Source organism: Schistosoma mansoni (genome assembly GCF_000237925.1).
Source record: "Schistosoma mansoni, WGS project CABG00000000 data, supercontig 0132, strain Puerto Rico, whole genome shotgun sequence".
NCBI lineage: Eukaryota > Metazoa > Platyhelminthes > Trematoda > Strigeidida > Schistosomatidae > Schistosoma > Schistosoma mansoni.
This window is the reverse complement of record NW_017386037.1, coordinates 856,790-879,998: the sequence shown is the minus strand read 5'-3', so window position 1 is coordinate 879,998 and position 23,209 is coordinate 856,790. Positions and strand designations below refer to the sequence as shown.

At 37.2% G+C, this 23,209-nt stretch overlaps 2 protein-coding genes across 2 annotated transcripts; one reads left to right on the top strand and one right to left on the bottom strand.

The window, feature by feature from the left end:
- Positions 1–856: 856 nt before the first annotated feature.
- On the top strand, positions 857–5,724 carry Smp_171290 (hypothetical protein; the record flags this gene model as incomplete). Its single annotated transcript, XM_018789942.1, has 3 exons — positions 857–982; positions 3,534–3,770; positions 5,461–5,724. The coding sequence occupies 3 exons, from the start codon at positions 857–859 to the stop codon at positions 5,722–5,724; spliced, it is 627 nt and encodes a 208-aa protein (XP_018646428.1).
- A 3,101-nt stretch (positions 5,725–8,825) lies between these two features.
- Positions 8,826–19,875, bottom strand: Smp_090030 (hypothetical protein; the record flags this gene model as incomplete). The annotated part of the gene is made up of 8 exons (XM_018789931.1): positions 19,701–19,875; positions 18,771–19,154; positions 18,631–18,735; positions 18,427–18,583; positions 16,566–16,953; positions 13,946–14,344; positions 11,620–11,899; positions 8,826–8,854 (listed from the first exon to the last, which is right to left on the bottom strand). The coding sequence occupies exons 1-8, from the start codon at positions 19,789–19,791 to the stop codon at positions 8,826–8,828; spliced, it is 1,833 nt and encodes a 610-aa protein (XP_018646427.1). The 5' UTR covers positions 19,792–19,875.
- Positions 19,876–23,209: the final 3,334 nt, after the last annotated feature.

Sequence of the window (23,209 nt, the reverse complement as noted above, 5' to 3'; positions counted from 1 at the left end):
CTTATAATGCTTGTGAATTAAGGTTATATCGAGGCAATACGCACAGTATGCACATGTGCCAATAAGATACTGACCAGTTGCAGTCCTAAAAACATCAATGGGAAGATTCAAACAAACAATACTATGTGAATTAATGGATTTAAAATATGTTATTCACTTTTTGTATTATTGTCACCGAGGCAAGAACAATATTTTAATTTTTCAAATTTCTTCATCTATCATGATAATATTAAAGTTGATCTAAACATTTAATCATAGGAAAAGACTTGTTCTAATGAACCTTGTAACACTTGGTAAGTGTTATGTATAGACTTCAGTCGCTATCATAAGTAATCGTATATTCAAGTTTGGAATAATGCTACTTATGCCGAGGCAAGTAGTATATAATACTAAGCACAAGTGGAATGCCTGGCAGCAGAAAGTTCGTAAGATCGAACCAAAGAGAACGGAAACAGAGAGTAATCTTTATAGCAACAAAGAAATGATGAAGTTCAAGAAAATTGATGGATGATTTGAGAACGAAGTATTGAACGTCGTATAGTCTTCACATTTGACGAAGGAACCCTGTAATTTTGTATTGAAATCCAATTGGTTGCCCCCATATGTGTTCTCGTTCATTGCAATAGCATTGAAACAGAAATTGACACACCTCACAGTAAATTTACTACTGTTTCTATAGATCAAAAACAGCTCTTCAATATCATTTTCATCAATCACTTACTAGACCAATATCTTTTACTAATATCTAGTTGTAAGTGTTTCACTTGTTTATTCTCTTTCACTGTGTAACCACAGAATGAACGTCTATATAACAATATTTAGTTGTTTTCTATTCTACCCATTTTAGACAATCAACATGGAACGAAGTAAACTTCAAGCAATTCATTCCATAGAGAGAAAAAATTGTATCAAATCTATGAAGTCTGTTCATAAACGTAGTATTCTAACATTACAACGCCAATCTAGACTCAATACTATCCAGGTAAGCAATCCGAGGTCGATAGGATGCTTTTCTCATCAATAATATAATTAGTTACTCATTCTTCTAGTAATCTAGTAACTATCTGAGTTGTATCATATTTGTATGCTCAAGTTACAGAGTTACAAGTTGAGTTTTCATCAGTCTGCATTAGAAACTAAATATCCTATGGAAACAAATCAACCACCAAAAAACGTGACTAAATCGCCAATTAGAACACCGACTTATACTATCTTGGCGCTGTGCCAAACTAATGACGCGTTAATCAGTACCAGCAGCTTAGAGTGAACTCTGTGTCCTTATTGGTTCTTATCGCTCAACCTACTCCGTTAGAGTCGAGAACACAATCTCATCTTCCACTGTGCGAATAATGTATTTCAGACATACAGACCTCAACACGCCATAAAATTAAAATAATTATACAAGTTCAAGCCAAAAAATGACTGTGATTGTGAGAGACTGTAATTAATAGATTGGGAATAACTTAAGAATAGTAAATCGTATGATTGTATCCCATAGGTCAAATGGAAGCTTATAGCAAAAGGAATATGAATATACATATAATTTAGGTAATTAATAGTTATGCCATAAGAATATATTCACAATAAGTCTATAAATAGTTCCCGGAAGTTACCCATAATTCAATATTCTTCAGATATCACAGTTGTTACTTCTCTTTCTAATTCTGTCAAATATTGAGTCATTACCTTATCCATGTTCATTTACATAATCCTACCCCTGTTGCCATTGTCTCACTCTCAATAAAGACGTTTACGATTAGGGTTTCCAATTGAGCCTTATGATAATTGCTATTTACGAACGACTTCTATGACATACTCGTTGGAACAGTAACTAATATACAATATCGCTCCAACATTAAAAATATACACTCTAATGAAGGAGAAGAGGCGAGACTATAATTTATGGATGACCTTTGAACAAATCCTAAGTGACCTTGAGAAATATTGACCAATCAGCAAACAGTCAGTATGGAGTAAAAATGCATTATACAAGACCAAAGAATTAAAGTGGATACACTTCTTTTACATAGTCCAAGAACTTGTCAAGGTTAGAAAGAGGTTCAAAGGCTTTAAGATCGTAATGCATAAGGTAGAGGAATTCATCCATATGGCTCCATAATAGTCGGTCTCTGGAGTCATGATAAGGTCGCAAAAGCTCTCTCAGCCTCGGCCACATAGCTTCAATATTGTTTGTATGTACTCCGGTTGTATAAGTTTGTCATTTTTATTACGCATATATCCCTATAGTACTCATATCCCTGAACAGCCGAAGCTTCAGTAACATCTGTGAATATTGTAGTCAATGTGACTGGTGCTTTTATTATGCGGTTCGCGGCAATTATTGTGATTCGCCTTAGTCTCAATCTGGATCGAGCGAAAAAGTTCCTATTCTAGCAGACGTCTCTCTTCAATATATATTACATCGAAAGACAACACGGTAGTCTGCACAAGGTCTACAAGTCATTTGATTACCGCGATTACAAATAAAGGAACTTCTTAGTAGTCCCATTTATTGTAGATGCTTAATTATCATGTCTTCTTTAAAACCCTCTGTGAACTGATCGTACATGAACATCAGGAACTGAAATTGGCGCTGTGACCTTGAAATCCCTCCAACGCTTCTGATAGGCTTGTCCATAAATTATAGTCTCGCCGGAGAAGCTTTATCTTCCGAACAAAAGTCAAACGTTGAGATAGATTAGCTCCGTTTATACAATAACATAAAACAACTTTGGTGCAAATGACTATGTTGTCAAACTGAAACTGTCGATAGCCAATCAGATAGCAGCAAAGTTCATAATGGAAATCCCAACCATAGAAATGTCATCGACGTTATCCTCTAAAGAAAGAACTAACATACTATAAAGAAAACTAGAGATTTTGTACTTTTATTATTTTATTAATTATATTTACATAAATATTGGGACAAAGAGGCACCGAATACATACGCGCCACACAAATCTCATTTGATTTGTGAGAGCTGTGATACTGCCCACGTGCCCAAACTGAAGCAGGTGGTTTTCTTAGAGGGCCACACCCCGAGCCTTTGACCTAAAGGTCTAACCCACAAGACAGTGAAGCATCGTGAGGAGATGCAGTCCCATGGTAGCCGGTGACCAACGATTGGTTCATACGCCAATTATTCCCTGAGGATCCTGGAGTTCATGTGCACCATTGGTTTGAAACCAAGGTTTTTCAACTCCCCTGGGTGGACTTTCCGTGTCCATCAACCCGGTCAAAGCGCCGGACATTCGCTTTTAGTCCTCTCAATTTCGTAGACAACACTCCTGCCACGAGAAGGCAGTGAGTAGGACTTCCCTGGCAGAGGCTATATACGCGTGTTCATGTGAGAGCATTTGGAGAGGGAGAGCGGACTCTCTGCACTCTCGGCCGTACCAGGGCATTTGGGGTGCAAAAGCAGGCTTTTATTAGCAGTATTATACTCTAGATTACTTTGTTAGCATCTTCTTGTAAGTCATAGAATGATATTCGTATGCAATCTTTTATTTTTCTTTATATATATATAATTTAAGATGAATGAAGCTCAAAAGCGTATGAATGAAGAATTGGAATTATTAGAGTCGAAACAAAAAGCTCAAACGGATGAATTGGAAAAGAGTATACATTTTCGATTACAAGAATTAGAACAAAGTACCATTGAAAAACGTAATGCTTTAATTGATCAAGAGACAAAACGTTTACAAGAATTAGATAATCGACATCAAAATGAAATGAGAATCTATTCAGAATCTTTACCACGAATAAAAGCTGTAAGTTATAGTACTTTATTAATAATTTGTGTCCACCTTTAATATTAAGAGCCATGTCATCCAATCGATGGTTAGCGACCTTGAATGATATGGCTGAAAATCGTTTACAATGACGAAGGTGCATCCACTCTTTGTGTTCTGCCAAGTTCTGAATTCTTCATGTCACTCTTTTTTCTCTTTTCAAATTTATTTCACTGGACTATACTCCTTGAATAATATCTTCGAACCCTAATCTTTCGGATTATTGTTTATACTCTTACTACCTCTACCACAATGGGATTTGAATCGACAACTGCATCACTGTGCTAATGTGGTATGGCAACTTGAACTGATGTACGTACGTATGAAATTCTACGTTGTAACTGACTGACTCAATATTAAGAAAATCTATTACTTCACTTATTGTTTTCAATACTTTCATGTCTGACCAATTATGTTATGGTTTTGAAACTCCTTCCATCTACTGTTATTTGAGCATCTATCTGGATACTGGCTGAAATTTCGGTGCATGAACTTGTTACCAGCAAATAACATGCATAGTTAGGTAATGTAATTTATGTAAGGTTGTACTTTGAAATAATTAATCACAAACCAGTAATACATGCTCAATTCTCAGTATAGGCTTGTGGGGATTGTTGAGTTTTGATTAAAATTGTGAATTGACTAATGTTAGACCATCATTGAAGACCTAGAAGCATTTGATGGCTGAAGGATCTTAATGAAAAGTCGACAATCTTCACAACCGTATACTGATAATTATCATGTGTTCACTAGTGACTAGCTTCGAGAGGTGATTCTCAGAGTTTTAATGAGAAGCTGTGACCAGTGGAGCTAATCCCTATCTAGTTTTATTTTCTTACGTATCAATCTTAGAAAATTAGTGATAAACTCGCTAATTGTCTCATTAAAGTATGACACGATCTGTCGTTTCCTAGATTTGTGTGAGATTTTATTAAATCCTAACTGAACAAAGTATTTTCCACGATTTATGAGTAATTCTCAAACTATCTCAACATAGACCAAATAAGAGTGTGATTACACCATTTTAAAGGTATTCTGTACAAATATTCATTTCAGTTTTATGTATTTGGGCGTATAAATATTGGTACAGGGGGGCACCAGATATATATGGGCCACACAAATCTCATTTGATTTATGTGAGAGCTGTGATACTGCCCAGGTGCCCAAACTGAAACAGGTGGTTTTCATAGGTGGCCACACCCAGAGCCTTTGACCTAAAGATCTGATCCACAAGGCAGTGGAGCATCGTAAGGAGATGCAGTCTCATGGTAGCAGGTGATCAACGATTGATTCATACGCCATTTGTTCCCTTAGGATACTGGAGACTATGTGCACCATTGGTTTGGAATCGTGGTTTTCGAACTCCCCTAGGTGGAATTTCGGTGTCCACCAACCCGGTTAAAGCTCCGTACATTCGCTTTTAGTCCTCTCAATTTCGTAAACAGCACCTTCCTCATGAGAAGGCAGTGTTTGTATGCACGTGGCCATGTGAGAGGATTTCGAGAGAGAGAGAGGGGCGGACCCTCCTCACTCTCGGCCGTACCAGGGCATTTGGGGGTGTACAAATATTCGTTTCATACACATATATACTGAAATTCCTTATCTCATTTATATTAAACTATAATAGAATCTTGTTTTTTTCTTCTTTTATTCTTTTCCATGATTATAGTTAATGAAAGAACAATTTGCTCAAGAATATAAAGAAGATTCATTTAAACTTCATAATTATCATAATTATAGATCATATAGTCCAAAATCACATAAATCTAGACTACCAATACCTATGACAAGTTTAACTAATTTACGTTGGGGTTCATTATCTAATTCTAATACAAAATTAAATCATCTAATAGAGCCTAGATCTCATCGAATTCTTACTTTATTCTCATCAGATTTGAATAATACTAAAACAAGTTCCACTGATTCAATGTGAATATATAGGAATATATATATGATGTAATCATCATTCAATGATTGCCTTATTCAATCCTTTCTCTTTTCTTTTTAATCTTTGGCTTGTTTTGTTTGTTCTTTTAACCTGTGGTTGTGATTCAAATAAAAAAAATACTTTATCACATCCTTATTGCCTAATTTATATATATATATATACTACTAATACCACTACTAGTACTATCTTATTGTTTTCAATCAAAATGAAATGACCCAATTTGATCTTTAAAAAAAAATAGAGAGAAATGATCCTATTTTTAATAAATGATCCAATGATCATTGACACTTTATATTTTATTACTGCTATTACTTGTAAAAAGAAAAGTATCAGTCTGTGTGTGTGTGAGTGTGTACAATCCAATCTTTCGTATATATATATATATGATTCCGATGAATAAAAAATGCAAACTGTCTTCCATGATGATAATTATTATTATTTCATAAGAACACCTTTATTTTCTTTATAATTTAAACCTTTTATATATATACATATATGAAATTGTTATTACATTTATAAATAAATAATTTTAATGAAACATACTACTTAATTGGAATGATAATGTATCAGTTAGTCAAATCCCATAGTGGTAGAAGTAGTAAGAGGATAAGCGGTAATCAGAAAGATTAGGGTTTGAAGATGTTATTTAAGGAGCATAATCTTTCACTTCATGCAGTTAGTTGGAGCGTACGCAGAAACGACAAAAAGGTAACGACGTGTCCCTATGCTTCCGAGTTTTTACGGAGCCGTTTAGCCGAACAGCATATAGGCAATTGTTATCAGGGATCCATCCTAATAATGCTTGTTTTGCAGTCGTACCTAATGCTATGCCTACACCGGCCAGTCCATGAGAACTAGCCATCAGGTCGCCAGGTACACGAAGGGTGTATCTCGTCGGCTCACCGTTTTCGCGAGAAGTCAAGTGATTAACCACGGTAGGATCCTATATGCGTGTTTCGGAGACACAACATACATCAATGGTACGAGATTCTAGGGTTTTACTCAAAGAGGACAGCTGGCCGATTTGACATAAGGTGCGTACGTTGAGTGCTCCAATGTGTAGTTTGAAGCGACGTTTCAGTAGACGTGGGACAAAGTTTCGCGCACTACAATCGTTGGCCATAGTGAGACTTGAGTGTCGCCACACCTTTGTACAGTTAGCAGTACAACTTCGCCTTCGGACCTTTTAGTCTTACTGCTCTCCAACCGACCTGTCTAGCATGGTTTGAATGTTTCAGTCAGTACAGCCCGATTGGTTCATGACGATAGGCAAGTTTGACCACCATTTCAAGGTAGCAGCAACGGACAAGACTATCGAAGTTGACGTATGTATCGTCCATATGCATTACACACCGCTGGAGATCGAAACCAGAAGAATGAGTTCCACAAAGTACACGTTATTACTTGATATTGATACCTTTTCAATAGAAAACTACTAATACGACATACTTTTTTTGATTCAATTAGTGTTACTGTGTGGATATGAAACAGCCTTACAAGGCAAATTTATGTCAATTACTAGTATTTGTTCACAAGTGTTTTCAAAGTGTTGTTCACGTGCCATATAAACCATGTGAATAGATAACAAGTACGTAATAAAAGTACCCAATCAATTGTGAAACTATATGTTTATATGATTGGAAAATATACTGATCAGACCAGGACATATGATAGTTTAAATTCATTAAGTCATTGACTCATGTGATAATATGATAACTTGTTGACTGTAATCTACAATCTAACTATAATTTCTGAGTACAGACCACATATGAGATAGTCCAAAGATAGCGCCAATAGAACAGATACATTTAGTTCTTATCTTCCTCCATAGACTTTGAACTTATTATTATCATGCATTATTCATTCTCCGACCACATTTGTTAATCCGCCAGGAACATAGTTCCCATTACTATTGATATTTTGAGTTTTTCCTTTGCCATATGAATACTTCTAATAATAGTTACCTCATTCACCAGGTACTTGGTAATCAGTCAGCTACAACGTAGGACCAGGAACACATGTGCATCGGTCCAAGTTGCCATGCCTCGTTAGCACAACAAGATGAACACCGAATTCATAGTAGTTTATTTAGTGGTGTTTACATATAAAAGAAAGGTTGTATATAAGGATATAGTACAGGAAGAAAGACAGATATGAAGCAATTTTAATCTGAAAGTTGAAGGAAAGATAAAGAATGGTACTTGGTAATGAGCAACAATGTATCCATGATGGCTAACGATACTATCCGGTTTTTCAAACTGAAGTAGATGAAACCGGGACTTAATGGCTGAAAAAAATTCGAACTCCTTAACTACAACCGCTTTACTTTCATGTACTGAATATCTATCTGCTTGATATCCAAGGAAACATTAAATCCCCGACCGTTGCTGCTACCTTGACGAAGTGGTCGAGCTTGCCTATCGTGATGAACCAATCGAGCTACACTAGCTGGAACAATCGTTCCTCATGGTCCTACCATGCCAGAAAGGTCGGTTGAAGAGCGGTAAGACTAAAAGCAACAAACCCAAGACCCGAAAGCGAAGTCGTACTGTTGACTGTACAGAGATGTGACAACAGTAAGGTGTTTCCTTCAGACAACCAGCATAACACCGGTGCTGCCTCCCCACAAACGAAGGGTGGGGTAAGAAAAGGTCCACCCTAAAAATGCACACCTCGCCTTATCCCACGGATATCCGTCTCCGGTGGTAAGGTCCCAACATGTACGAAGCTAACACAAAAACTACCCACAATAAGGTCGTGTGTGACCGATCTCAAGCAGTTGTCCCTTGGGCACTGCGGTCACGCTCTCAGGTCATTAAGACCACTTCTAATCCAATTTCCTTTTCAGGTACCTCTAGAAGAACCCTTCCACTGTGTTGGCAACCGGGAAGTAATAACTGCCCTCATACCTTAAACAGCACTCAAGATCACTGACTGAAACATTAAAATCGTAAAACAAAATTCAGTATTCATCAGAAGAAATGATCATTTCTTTGTATTTTAGAAAAAATGATACAACTTTCATCTTCGTTTTTATACAATAATGATAACAATCATTATATATTACACTTGATGTACAAAAGCTATTAGAGTGATTTTCGTGGTCGTTTAACATCTACAAGAAAAGAATTAGAAATAATACAAGTTATATCTTTTCTTAACATTAACGATTAAAGCACAATTTGCATAGTTACTACATTGAAATATAACAAATTTACAATGTAATCAATTCATTTAGGAAATAAAAGAAGGGGGGGGAGAGAAAAAGAAATCGATTTTTCTAGAGATTTTATTTTTGAAGCTGTGTACAAGTGTAAACATATATATCGCCTTTTACCATGGTGATTTATAACATATTTCTTAGGTAATAATAATGATAATCTATTGGATAGTCAGTCAGCTACAATGTAGGACCAGGCACATATATGCATCGGTCCATACCTCGTTAGCACAACAAGATGAACACCCAATTCATGGAAGTAATTAATTTAATTGTGGTAATATATAACAGAAACCCTGTATATAAGGATATAGTATAGGAAGGAAGAAAGTTATGAAGCGATTTTAATCTCAAGGTTTAGGGAAGATAAAGAGTGTATACATCGCGCCGTTGTGATCGATTCTGAGCCATGTCACACAGAGTCTCCAACCATTGGTTACGATAGTCGCGCGAGCCCCAACCAAGTAGTCTGCGTCTACTAACATGGCTCAGACTAGAAGTTAGTGACTTCAAGCTCTGATACCACTTTTTGGTTTGACCGCCCCTAACTTTCTTCCAGCCATCCCCTATCCTATTCAGTATAGCGCGTCGTGGTAATTGGTGTTCAGGCATACGTAACACGTGGCCCAACCATCTCAGTCGATGAACATTCATGATTTCATCAACTGATTTACCATCATTCCCTAATACCCTGTGTCTAACCTCACTATTACTTACCCGGTGATCCCAGCCGATGCGAGCAATATTTCTAAGGCATCTGTGGTCTATTGGATAAAATTTGAACAACGTACGAAACTAGTTATCTAAGAAAGAGATTGTTCAGAGAGAGTGTTCAAGGGCTTGGAACATCGATTGGAAAAAGTCATAAAGGTTGGATTGTAGAAATAAGTAATATATATTATATGATAAATTCGAAATGTCAACAGATTGAGAAATAGGTGGTCCTACTACTATTATAGTAAGAAATAATGTTGAATTTGTTTTTCTTTACTATATCTTTATGTACAACCTTTCTCTGATATATTACCACCACTAAATTAACTACTTCTATGAATCCGGTGTTCATCTTGTTGTGCTAATGAGGTATGGCAACTTGAACCGATGCATATATGTGCCATAAGTGTGGTATTGCATAAGTGTGCACAAATGACATGACGCATAAGTGTGTCTGGTCCTACGTTGTAGCTGACTGACTGATTTTTCAACTGATTATTCAACCGTTTTTTTGTATATATATAACAAAGACATGAACAGAGAAAAAAAATAAAACGTGTAGTCCATGACAAGAATTTTATTCATGTTCAAGAATGGAAAAAACTGAAAGGGAATCTGGTCGCTGGATCACTTTCTTGTTTTAGGTCTCTAAAGTAATTTGAATACACAAAGACCCAAGCATAACAATATGTGAACTATTTCCAACACCTTAATCGGTAGTATCTCGTCGCTTAACAGGATAATATACCTTATTTTATTATTTTATTTAAACGCATAAATATTGGTACAAGGAAGCACCAGATATATATGCGCCGCACAAATCGAATGAGATTTGTGTGACGGCTGTGATACTGCCCAGGTGCCCAAACTGAAACAGGTGGTTTTCTTAGGGGACCACACCTGGAGCCTTCAACCTAAAGGTCTGATTCACAAGGTAGTGGAGCATCGTGAGGAGATGCAGTCCCATGGTAGACGGTGATCAACGATTGATTCATACGCCATTTGTTCCCTCAGGATACTGGAGCCTATGTGCACCATTGGTTTGTAATCAGGGTTTTCCAACTCCCCTAGGTGGATGCGCCGTGTCCACCAACCCGGTTAAAGCGCCGGGCATTCGCTTTTCGTCCTTCCAATTTTGTAAATAACACCCCCGCCACGAGAAGGCAGTGAGTAGGACTTCCCTGGTAGAGGCGATATACGCGTGTCCATGTGAGAGCATCTGGAGAAGGAGAGCGGACTTTCTCCACTTTCGGCTGTACCAGAGCATTTGGGGGAGGATAATATACCTGGATACTCCAGATCGAAAAACCTTGATTCAAAGAATATATATCACACATAATCATACTACAATTTTGCAGACAGTAGTTATCATTTATCTTACGATCATAGGGAAATGTAAATTATATAAAATAGAAAACATAAGAGAACTAAGCTTTATTGGTTACCGGATCCTATCAGTGGTCATAGATATGAATTTAGTTTTAATTAAGAAATAATATCAGCTGAAAAACCATGAATAGATAATTGGACGACTATTTCGTCCTAGTATGTAGTTCTTAGTAGTGTGAAGCTACTACCATAAATAGGATTCAACTCAGTTCGTTAACATCAGAGGGGGTTTGGTGGAGAATTTAGTATTTTCATTGTTGAAATCATGGGTCAATTGAAGCTAGACCACCATGGAAAACCTGGAAGCACTGGACGACCAACTCGTCCTATTATGGGACTCCTCAGTGGCAGTGCGCATCCACGACCCCGCACTCGCGAGCGAGACTCGAACCCAGGACCTACCAGTCTCGAGCCGGAGCCCTTAACTGATAGACCATTGAGCCATCTAGTGCTTCCAGGTTTTCAATGATGGTCTATCTTCAATTGACCCATGATTTCAATTATGAAAATTTTAAGAAATTTTAAACAATCAACTTAGTGAATAAAAACAAACCTACTTTGTGAATTGTCAATGGCATGTCGTTTATTATTGATTGCATGAGTTGATTTATTAACAGTTAACCAACGAGTTTTATCATTCTGATATAATTCTAAAGATAACTTTTTATAAATAAAATGTCCATATCTATGTGAATGAAGATGATTAACAACATTGGTTAATTGTTTTGCCATTAATTCTTTATAAATTATTGGTTGAGGTAAGGTATTTGTAGTTGTCCATAATGCTTCAATGACATGACTACCACTAGGATGACATGCCAAAACAGAGAAGCCATTCTATATGTGTAGGAAAGAAAAGCGTGTATTCATTATCACAATAGATGAGAAAAAAAGTACGTCCAAAATAAAAATGGAAGCAGTGAAATGTTATTAGTTACTTAATGACCAACACTTTTATGTTTGGGTAAACATTTGTTACGTAATAGTAAATTGACCACTTTATTTAAATACATAAACGTATGAATTGTGTTGTAGACTTTGGATTAACATGGCTTGAATGCATCCACTTTATGTCCTCCAGTAGATCTTGACAATCAGTATTCCTTCATGAATACCTACTCACTGTTTTCTCGTGGCGGGGGTGTTGTTTACGAAATTTAGAGGACAAAAAGCGAATGTCCGACGCTTTAACCGGGTTGGTAGACACGGAGAACCCACCTAGGGGAGTTGGAAAACCCTGATTTCAAACCAATGGTGCACATGAGCTCCAGTATCCTAAAGGAACAAATGGCATATGAACCAACCGTTGGTCACCAGCTACAATGGGACTGCATCTCCTCACGATGCTCCACTGCCTTGTGGATCAGATCTTTAGGGTGTGGCCCCCTATGAAAACCACCTACTTCGGTTTGGGCACCTGGGCAGTATCACAGCCGTCACACAAATCAAATGAGATTTGTGTGGCGCATATATATCTGGCGCCTTTTTGTATCAATATTTATGTGTTCAAATAAATAAATAAAACCTTTACACAGAACCATATTCTTAACGTTTCGTTTTTCTTACTGAAATCCAGTTATCTCGACTCCTTTATCATGAGGTTTGCTGTGTTAGTTTGGTATGAGAACTTGGGCTAATGTATATTTGTACAGGCCCATCTATGTCGAGTATGAAAACTGGTTGACTAATATGAACATTAGTTTTGTCTCATAAAATGTGTTCGGTTGAAATTCGGGAATATGTTTCATAAGAACATTTGATTAGTTCGAAAATAAAGTCAATAACTTTATTGATTTATTGCGTCATAATAAAGATTTCATCTTGCACAAAGTCAACTTGGACAATTCTATCATGGTATTGGATTCGAGTCCCGGAGTAAATATCAATTTTGGGATGCAAGAACATCCACCTGACAAGTCCCAAATAAAACGAAACGTCCGGCCTGGATTCTACTGGTAGCTAGAACCCATCGTTTGCATAGAAACCTGTATTATAATAGTTATAACGAGGCAATCCGGACAACATGCCTATATGCCAACTAAAATGATCGAAATTCGATCAAAAACATCAGTGACGGGTTAACTCAAACCTTTGAAATATATATACTGGTCATTTTGTTGTTTATGTTTATGTAAATTCGCATTTCGATTTTTATACGAAAACTCTACACGAGAGACATTTATTAATGATTATGCATACACTGATTTTGAGTGCTGTTTGAAGTATGTGGGCAGTTATCACTTCCCGGTTGCCAACACAGTGGAAGGGTTCTTCTAGAGGTACCTAAAAATGAGATCGGGTTAGAGGTGGTCTTAATGACCTGAGAGCGTGATCGCAGTGCCCAAAGAACGACTGCTTGAGGCCGGTCAAGCACAGCATTTTGTGGGGGATTTTCGATGTGTTAGCTCCGTTCTTCAAAGGACCTTATCACCGGAAAAGGAAATTCGTAGGATAAGGCGAGGTGCGCATTTTTAAGGTGAACCTTTTCTAACCCCACCCTTCGTTTGTGGGAAGGCAGCATCTCTGTTATTCTGGTTGTCTGAAGGAAATACCTTACTGTTGTCACACCTCTGTACAGTCAACAGTACGACTTCGCTTTCGGACCTTGGGTTCGCTGCTTTTAGTTTTACCGCTCTTCAACCGAACTGTCTGGCATGGTAGGACCTTGAGGAACAATTGTTCCAGCTGGTATAGCTCTATTGGTTTATCACGACAGGCAAGCTCGATCACTATGTCAAGGTAGCAGCAACGGTTCTACGTTGTAGCTGACTAACTGACCTGAATTAGAAAGCCATAATCTAAAACATAGCAGTTATTATATGAGAAGAACAAGGTATAATCTAAAGAAATAAATAACTAATATGAAAAATAATATCAACTAACCATTAAAGACTTAAATAATCCAATTTTAAGCTCATTAATTACAGATTCTGATAAAATGAAAGCTTCTAAAACTCTTGATAATTGATAATGTTGTGCCCATGCAATTAAACGTTTAGGCGATTGACTTAACAAACTATTAATCACTTTAATAGGATGAGCATAAGTAAATTTAAATAAACTTTCAACAAATAAACATCCTGATACAATAACTGGATTGACTAGATCTTCTTTATTATCAAAGTGTTGGTTATTATCTTTTTCTTGTATTGACTGACTGTTAGTGATGTGCTCATTTAATTCATTGAGTGATATCATTCCAACAAGACAACGAATGAATAAATCTTCTCCAGATGTTGAAAGAGAACGTTTTTCAGTATAACCAAAAATTGACGGTAGCATCTAGGAGTGTTAAACAAATATTCATACAAAGGAAACAGATATATAAATAACAATGACGACGATAACTGAAATTCGATAACCAGATGAGTTTTATTGATGACCCCAAATGCCCTGGTATGGCCGAGAGTGGAGAAAGTCCGCTTTCCCTCTCCAAATGCTCTCATATGGCCATGCGTATATAGCATCTGTCAGGGAAGTCCTACTCACTGTCTTCTCGTGGCATTACTGTTGTTTACGAAATTGAGAGGACTAAAAGCGAATGACCGGCCCTTTAACCGGGTTGGTGGACACGGAAAGTCCACTTAGGAGAGATGGAAAACCCTGATTCCAAACCAATGGTGCACATAGGCTCCAGTATCCTGAGGGAACAAATGGCGTATGAATCAATCATTGGTCACCGGCTACCATGGGACTGCATCTCCTCACGATGCTCCACTGCCTTGTGGATCAGATCTTTAGGTCAAAGGCTCCGGGTGTGGTCCCCTAAGAAAACCACCTGCTTCAGTTTGGGCACCTAGGCAGTATCACAGCCCTAACACAAATCTCATTCGATTTGTGCGGCGCATATGTAACTGGTGCTTTCTTGTATCAATATTTATGTGTTTAAATAAATAAAAAATGAATTCATTGATGAAATAAATGAATAATAAAATTATATATTTCATCAAAATCATGAACCAATCTAAATTAGACCATCATTTCAAACCTGGAAGCACTGGATGGGCTTTTCGTCTTAGCACGAGACTTCTCAATAGTGTGTATCGATGACCTCACACGCAAGAGTCGAATCCAGGACCTTTAGACGTGCAACTTATCATCATAAAATCTTTGGTACGTGAAAACGACTATTATATTAGACTGATTTAGTTATCCTGGAAGAGTTTTCTACTCAAAAATGTTAGTCAAGTCACATAAACATTTTTTTTTGAAAAACGATAACCACTGATCTTTTCAACAGTTTTTGCTTTGGAAAGGAAATAAAACTAACAGACAGAAAGCCATAGAAAATAGAACGACTAAGAACGAGTGAGGTAAGAAGTAGGAAATAGGGAACATCAGAAGAATGTAGTACATAGTAGTGGCAATCAAGGGTAAAAAAGAATCAAAGCAATAAAGTCCACACAATGAAGAAGTTACAAATTCTTAGGGATGGAATGATAAACAATAATGGAGTTGATATGACTAAATGACATGCTACTTAACATTCTATGTAAGTCAGCCAATTTGAAGAAGAATGTGTATTAAAATTGTAATCAGAAGGGGCTTTTTGTGGACATTTAGTATTTGCATAATTGAAAGCATGAGTCAATTGAAGCTAGACCACCACGGAAAACCTGGAAGCACTGGATGGCCGTTTCGTCTTATTGTGGGACTCCTCAGCAGTGCGCATCCACGACCTCGCCTCGCGAGATTCAAACCCCGGACCTACTAGTCTCGCACCTGAGCGTTTAACCACTAGACCACTGAGCCGGCTTCCGATGGTGTTAATGTCTAACTTCAACTAATCACGGATTTGAGTAACCGTTCACCAATTGTCTACAGTGAGTTCCTATCTCAAAACAGAAGTGGTTTGAACTCCACTGGTCAGTGCTTCTCACCAGAACTCGGTTAAGTGCTCTGGCGCAAGACTGGTAGGTCCTGGGTTTGAATCTCGCGAGGCGAGGTCGTGTATGTGCACTGCTGAGGAGTCCCAAAATAGGACGAAACGGCCGTCCAGTGTTTCCAAGTTTTCTTTGGTGGTCAAGCTCCAATCGACTCATGTTTTCAACTATTAAAATTGTCATATTTCTCATAATCACAAAAAGAGTAAATCAGTAAGATAGGAAATAATATTAGTGAGCATTTGAACATAGGAAATTTAACTCAGAAAGAATTAATGAACTCGCGGAGCAGAATATTTGGGATGGTATTAAAACTTGGGATTTATTGTGGGAGAAATTATGAATAGATGTGTACTATATTGTCACCTACGGTTTTCAACTGCAGATAATGATCACACCCATTAGTCATAGGATACCGTAGTGTGAAAGTTATTAACTTCATGGACAAGTTCGATATCTTAGTTCGAGTACGGTTAGTCTTTTCTTAATCTATACTATTTGTATATACATAATAATCTGAATAAGAACAATATAGGTTTGAAATGGATTGGGATATTTGAAAATACAAGCTATTTCGCTAATGATACAAATTATATATATATATGACATAAAATATTTACTCGTAGGAATGTACGTTGAAGTTCTTCAGAAGGATGTCTGATACATAAATCAGCCAAATCTGTTAATACACCATACTGTTTATTGGGAATAACGCTACGTAGCCCAAATTTATTACTTTTGCACGACTGAATAACAGTGAAAAAGTTTTTAATATCCACTGGTTTTACTAAACGTCGAATAACCGCTCGTAATACACGACTGGCTGTTGGACTTGACATAAGAACGTCTGCTAATGTTACGGGATTTGAGTCATTGCTATTCAAAGAGAGTGAGCATTCTGATAAAATATGATTGTTTAAAAATTTTGCGAAATTAGCTCCTGGCATAACCTCCACGAGAAGTTCAGCGAAGTAAGTGGCAACTGGGTTAGCATAAGAACCAAGATATCTGGAATGGGAAAAAAGAGTAACAGCAGTAAGCTAACATGAAATACGTTCGCAAATCACAACAGTCATCATATAGAACATCCTCAGACTACCATACTGTCTAGAGTGAAAAAAGTGGGGCGGGGTTTGAACCCGTTAACAAGTAGTTGAAAGCTGAGCACTTTAATCACTAGGCCATAAACTTGCATGTAAACACAGTTCCGTTAAGAGAAAAGTGTACGTTATATCTTTGTCAACGTATCAAATGTTAATGTTCGCAGTCTGAAATTCCGCTTTACAATCCAAGAGGACTGTGATCAGTGGTAGCCGTGAGTAGTAAAAACAACATTATTAGTGTTGGCTGTAAATTTATTGAAGATACTACAGAAAATCCACAGGAAATATCATCTGGCTAACACTGAAAGCATGCTTAATGTTTCAGCATTCACAATCAATTTAGTTATGTTTGTTGGGACGACGTTTTAGAAGCACAACGAAGCCTCCAGAGGCTTTAAGGGAGCCGAAAAGATACCACTCAATTGGAACCTGATAGATTTTTAGAATATCAACGTGGCATGCAATGATTGGACGATAGCATAACTTGCTTCCTTGCGGATTGGCTAAATTATAATGTTATAGCCAACGCTAATAATTATAAATACTTTTGTTTTTCCATAAATTTTTTATTCTTATCCAACAGTCACTTCCTTCGATTCAGCCATCTTCTGATTTGTGACTGTACGGTTCTACACATTCGAGTGCCGTTAGTTCCACAACGTGTTCTGACGTAATCAAGTTGAGGAGGTATCAATATCGTGGACGAACACAACTTTAGAACAGTCACAATACATCCTGCATGCACTATATAACTATTACTACTACCTAGCAAAACAATAGCCTTCGAAAGACCGGAAAAAGAAATGGATAACAAGACTGTTTACTACCGTTTCAATGGAAAAAGAGAGTTAAGATGAGATCTCATGATTAAGAATACGGATATATTTCAGTTTGCTTTTCCGTGATATGCTGACTTACTACAAGTACATATGTAATTTCACCCAATTTATTTAGATTCTTTCGACGTAATAAATGCAAGAATGAGGCCCTAGAGTAGTTACTTGATGGTTAGAACAATTAGCTTCCAATCAATAGACTATAGATTCAGATGCCCCTCGAACTACTTCAAGTTTGAGCAACCAGGTAGTGTTAGTAGACTTCACAAATTATGGCTTAAAACCAAATACATAAAGCAAATGAATTATGAAGTAAACCATTGTTTTAAAACTCTGGTTCCGGTAGTTATGTGAATGACAATTATGATAACTATTCGGAACTCCTCGAAAAATCGAGTGATTAATCGTGAAACGAACTTTATACTGGTTACAAATGAAAGCTAATATGAACTCAAGAGATTTTTAACTACTGTACACTGACAGTTTAGACGAAATCAATTCTCCCTCATTCATAGTAATAGAAATAATGTGTTTTTACTAACCTTTTAACCAAATCATCTTCTTTTAAATTCGGACTAAACAAACCAGAATATTTCATAACCTTTTTAAACTTTTTCGTAAATACATCAGAAAGACGAGCCGATGCGACAAGCAATAATACTTGAATAAATGGACAGAGGTGTTCGTTGACCACATGATCTAGATAGGATTAATTGAGATATGTTTTTAATACTAAAAAAACCTACTTTTCAATGCTTTCGTAAATAAGAACCCTTTACACAACTCCTTAAGTGATTGAATATAGTTTTCATCGTACGGTGTGACAAGTTGAACAGCTGATTTATAAGTATCTTTGAAAAATGAAATTATTAAGTTAGCAGTATACTTGTTTTCTTATCCTTTTCTAAACGAACTCCAGCTAAAATTTGTGGATAAATGCGACATGTATGCGTTGCATGAGAATTGGTTATATAGACTGACAGATTTTCTTTCATATGAGTACAGAAACTTCGTATAAGATCAACAATCAATTCGTCGGTATTATATTCAGCTGTTTGACATTTAAACAATGCCTTGTGAAGCAAATGGTATGCAAACTTGCTATCGATTACTCGATTCCAACTTTTGGATAGAATTTTTAGCAAGAAAGCAATGCATTCCACGTTTGCATCTGCAATTAATTCTTCTAAACACCTGCATACTTGTGGGTGTAGTGCTATTGTCCAACCATCTTTTTGAAATGCCAAAAACGTATTTAGTATAAAATTGTCTGAAAGTATACAAAAGAAGTGTTTGAAACCAAAAACTGTTTGTCGTAGATGCGAAAATGTTAATGGTGCACCTAGTACATGGGAAAACCTACCCAAACAAATCTCAACATCTAATTGAACAAATATCTATACTGACACTAACAACCACCAGCCCTCGCTTTTTGCCACATAAAAGTCAGCAACAATGTTCACCTTAAGTATAATTCATCTACAGATATGTTTGACTAATGGTACAATCGCTATGTTGTCCTTTTCAGTGTTCATTTTGTCAATCATAATGGGGAGTTTATATTCTTCTAGGTACGCTTTTACCCAGCTGAGTTCGATGTATAATGTAACACCATTGCCACGCAACCCACGTGAAGAAAAATTTGTAGAAACTGCTAAGTATCTAGGTGACTAGAATTCAATTTTGAACACACTTTAAAGCTAGTAATTAATGAATATATAAAAGCGACTTAGCAACAAATTGGATGAACCTTAAATAATTGGAATTTTGATGAAAAACACAATTTATAATTTTACATAGCCTTAGCAGAACTTACTTTTCTCTTTAATATCTGTCACAGACGACAAGCAATGCACGCGATTCAAATAATACTTTACAGTGCTTTTTGTAACTTGTGATCGGTCCATCAGTCCGGTAAATTCTTAGTGCTTTTTGTCTATATTATCTGGAAGGCCCCTTTTCCAAAATTAAAGTGGAGAAAACAGTCCTAGAAAAAATAAAAACAGTGGGAAAACATGACCAATTGTCCTCTTCATTTAACTCACTAGAGCCTAATATTAGTATTTACTCCCAACCCTGAGTCATTGAATTATCATTCCAATGGATATGCCGATCCCTTTATTTTGTCTGACGTTAGTTTTCAATCGTTATCCAGAAAGCTACAAAGGTATACAAAACTCTATCGCGGTAGGTCGGCAAGTCACTATTATTATTTAAGCGCATTCGTTCAACGAGGCATCGAATATATATGCGCCATACTTCATCATTAGATTTTTTGACGGCTAGAATACTGTCCGGGCGCCGAAACTGAAGCATGTGGTTTACTCAGTGAGCCATTCCCAGAGCCTTTGACCTACAAGTGTAATCCACAAGGTAGTGGAGCAACGTTAAGAGGTACGCTCCCATGGTAGCAGGCGACCAACACTGGGTCCATATGCCATTTGTTTCCTCAGGTTTCTGGAGCTCACTTGCACTATTAGTTTGGAATCAGGGTTTTCCAACTCCCTTCGGCGGATTTTCTATATACATTAACCCTGTTAAAGCACCGGACATTCGCTTTTTGTCCTGTACACTTCGTAAAGAACATCTCTGGCATGAGAAGTCAGTTAGTCAATCGTATACAATACTTAAACCAGTATTTTACGTTATGTTTGATCTAGCGAGAAACCTAAAGCAAAAGTGGCCTATACTTTACGATAGCTTAACAAACGGTTAGTGAAGATACAACAGAACAGAGGTAGACTCTTTTTGCTCGTTGTTCGCTTTATATCGACCGAATGATATTGACGTCAACGAAATGCGAATCATATTTACTCGGTACACATTCCGTCGATAAATCAGACTGACACAACGTAGATGACAAGAGTCGAATGTGAATTGTATTTAGGATACTTATTCTCTAGACATGCTAATGCTGAGCGGCAGACAAATAATGGATATATTGGAGTTAGACAGTAAACAAACTTTGAAGATAATAAAATGAGTCAATCTTTATGAAGTGATTAGACGGTCAAAGTCATACGTGAATAGTTGGAAACACCAAATATACGTGGGACAGAACAGATGAAAAGGCTAGGGCGGTCCGTCCGTTTGAAAGTTAGGATAAATAATGTAAGTGTGAATAATGCGCATTGCTACACACCAATATCCTTCCTCTTTGTGGACATCGTCGTCAGTAGAACCGTTTTTGAGTATTGTCGTACATGTTGTGAAATCTGTTTGCTTTTTTTATATGTTCTACATTAGTGATTGTTAGTTCGATCCAATATCAGGACCGAGTTTTATGGTTTCTTGTACTCACATCCCAAGGTAATGAGGTTTTGCATTTATGGGGTCGGAATAGGGTGGTTCATATGGTAACGGATAACTACTGTGTTCAAACCATATATTATTATTTCTAAGTTAATGAAACAGAAAGTACAAACCTATAAGTGGGTACCCAGTTGCATTAGACCTTTCTAATGAGTAATTTTAATTTAAGTTAGGAATTAAAGACAACAAGAACATATTTGATTAAGTTTTTTACTGTATGTACTCAAAAGTAAAGCTCTGTATGACAGACTTCGAATGGACTTCTAAAATCTGAGCGAGTGAAAACGCTGTACGGAGAGAAAAGCATTAGGATTATTAGGTGCTTTAATATCATAAATGACAAACATCTGAAAAATTCAGGGAACTGGGAGAATCAGAACCTCAGTAATTGACATACAACATACTCCACGCGGTAGCGTAACAACTGATAACACGCGGTGTTCAAATGGTTCAAATGGTTGGGGACGGAATAGAAGAAGCTTTCGCTTAACGGGCTTCCGTGTCTGGTAGCAGTGGATCACCAATACCTCCCGGCAAGAACCTGGGTATATGAACGACAATAGAGGGAAAAAAAAGAATTTGGTAAATCATAATAATATGTTATCCTTAGTCCTTAAGAATAAGTCAAGTTTCCTCTTAAAGGACTCCTGTGAGGTCGCTTGGACTAGCTCAGTCGGCAGCGAGTTCCAGCACTTGACAACTCTAACGGAGTAGAAGTTGTGTCTACAGTCTGTTCTGCTATGTAGGGTCTCCAATTTCTGGGTGTTACCTCTCAGGTTAGTGTTATGACTAAGCTTAAGAAGATGTTTAAGGGGATGACCAGAAGTATTAAGGATACTATAAGTCATAAGAAGATCACCTCTAAGACGCCAGTATTCATGTAGTGTTCATGTAGTCTTCAGATTCAGATTTGTGTAGCAAAGACAGAAGGCCTACAGCCAATGTTATTCCTTTTATGGTATGCTTCTCTGAGTTTTTAGTATTCTCTTGAATGGGTCAACTGAAGGTGTGTACACCACTGATTCTGGTAACAGGTTCCGAAAATTGATGATTCTATGTGAAAATCTGTGTGCCATGGATATTTTGTTCATCCTTGACTTTTCTAATAGCCTGCTATGTCTTCTGATATGTCTCAATCTATGGGAAGAAAAAGAGAAGATAGGTCCAAAATCATTTCTTAGTATCCTATACATCAAAATCAGTTTCAGTTTCAGTTTGGAAAAGACAGGAGGCTTGATGGCCTCTGTTAGTTCTGGAAATGATGGTCTCTCAGCTGATCCAGCTTTCTTTTGAAAGAGTCGACGGATGGAGTCTCAACCACGTGCTGAGGTAATGAATTCCACTCGTTGATGATCCGATGGGAAAGTCGGTAGTCAGCTGACAAGTAATTCGTTCTGGGCTTGTGAACTTTTTTGGAGTGTCCTCGTAAATTTTCTGTTTTGGGAAACAAGAAAAATGAGGGCATATCAGGTGCAAATTTGTCATTAAGCAATTTGAAAACTATAATCAAGTCGCCTGTGATTCTTCGATATGACAGCGGGAGTAGGTTTAGCTTGGTCAGTCTAGTACCATACGGGAGCATCGCTATTCCGGGAATCAGCTTAGTTGCTGTTCCCTGAACCCTTTTCAAGAGTTCACTATCTTTTTTAGGCAGGGGCTAGCTGCTTGTATGCAGTACTCAAGTTTAGGACGTACGAACACTGTATACACGGATAAAAGCCCTGCGTATGGACCATAAAGTTCTAAAACCTTTGGCGGCTATTGCACGGCAGTGTGCAGTAGTAGTAGTAATCTGAGATAGGACAGAGTAAAGAGTTCTAGCTTTCGAAGCCTCTCTTTGTATGGTAAACCCCGAAATTCTTGAATTGCACGGGCAGCTGTCTTCTGTACTTTTTCCAGGATATCCGAGTCACCTTTTAAACGGGACTTGCAGCTTGAACACAGTTTTGAAGCTTAGTTCTTAATAAGGTTATGTATACTGTAGTGGACGTAGTAGGATCTAACTTGGTGAAT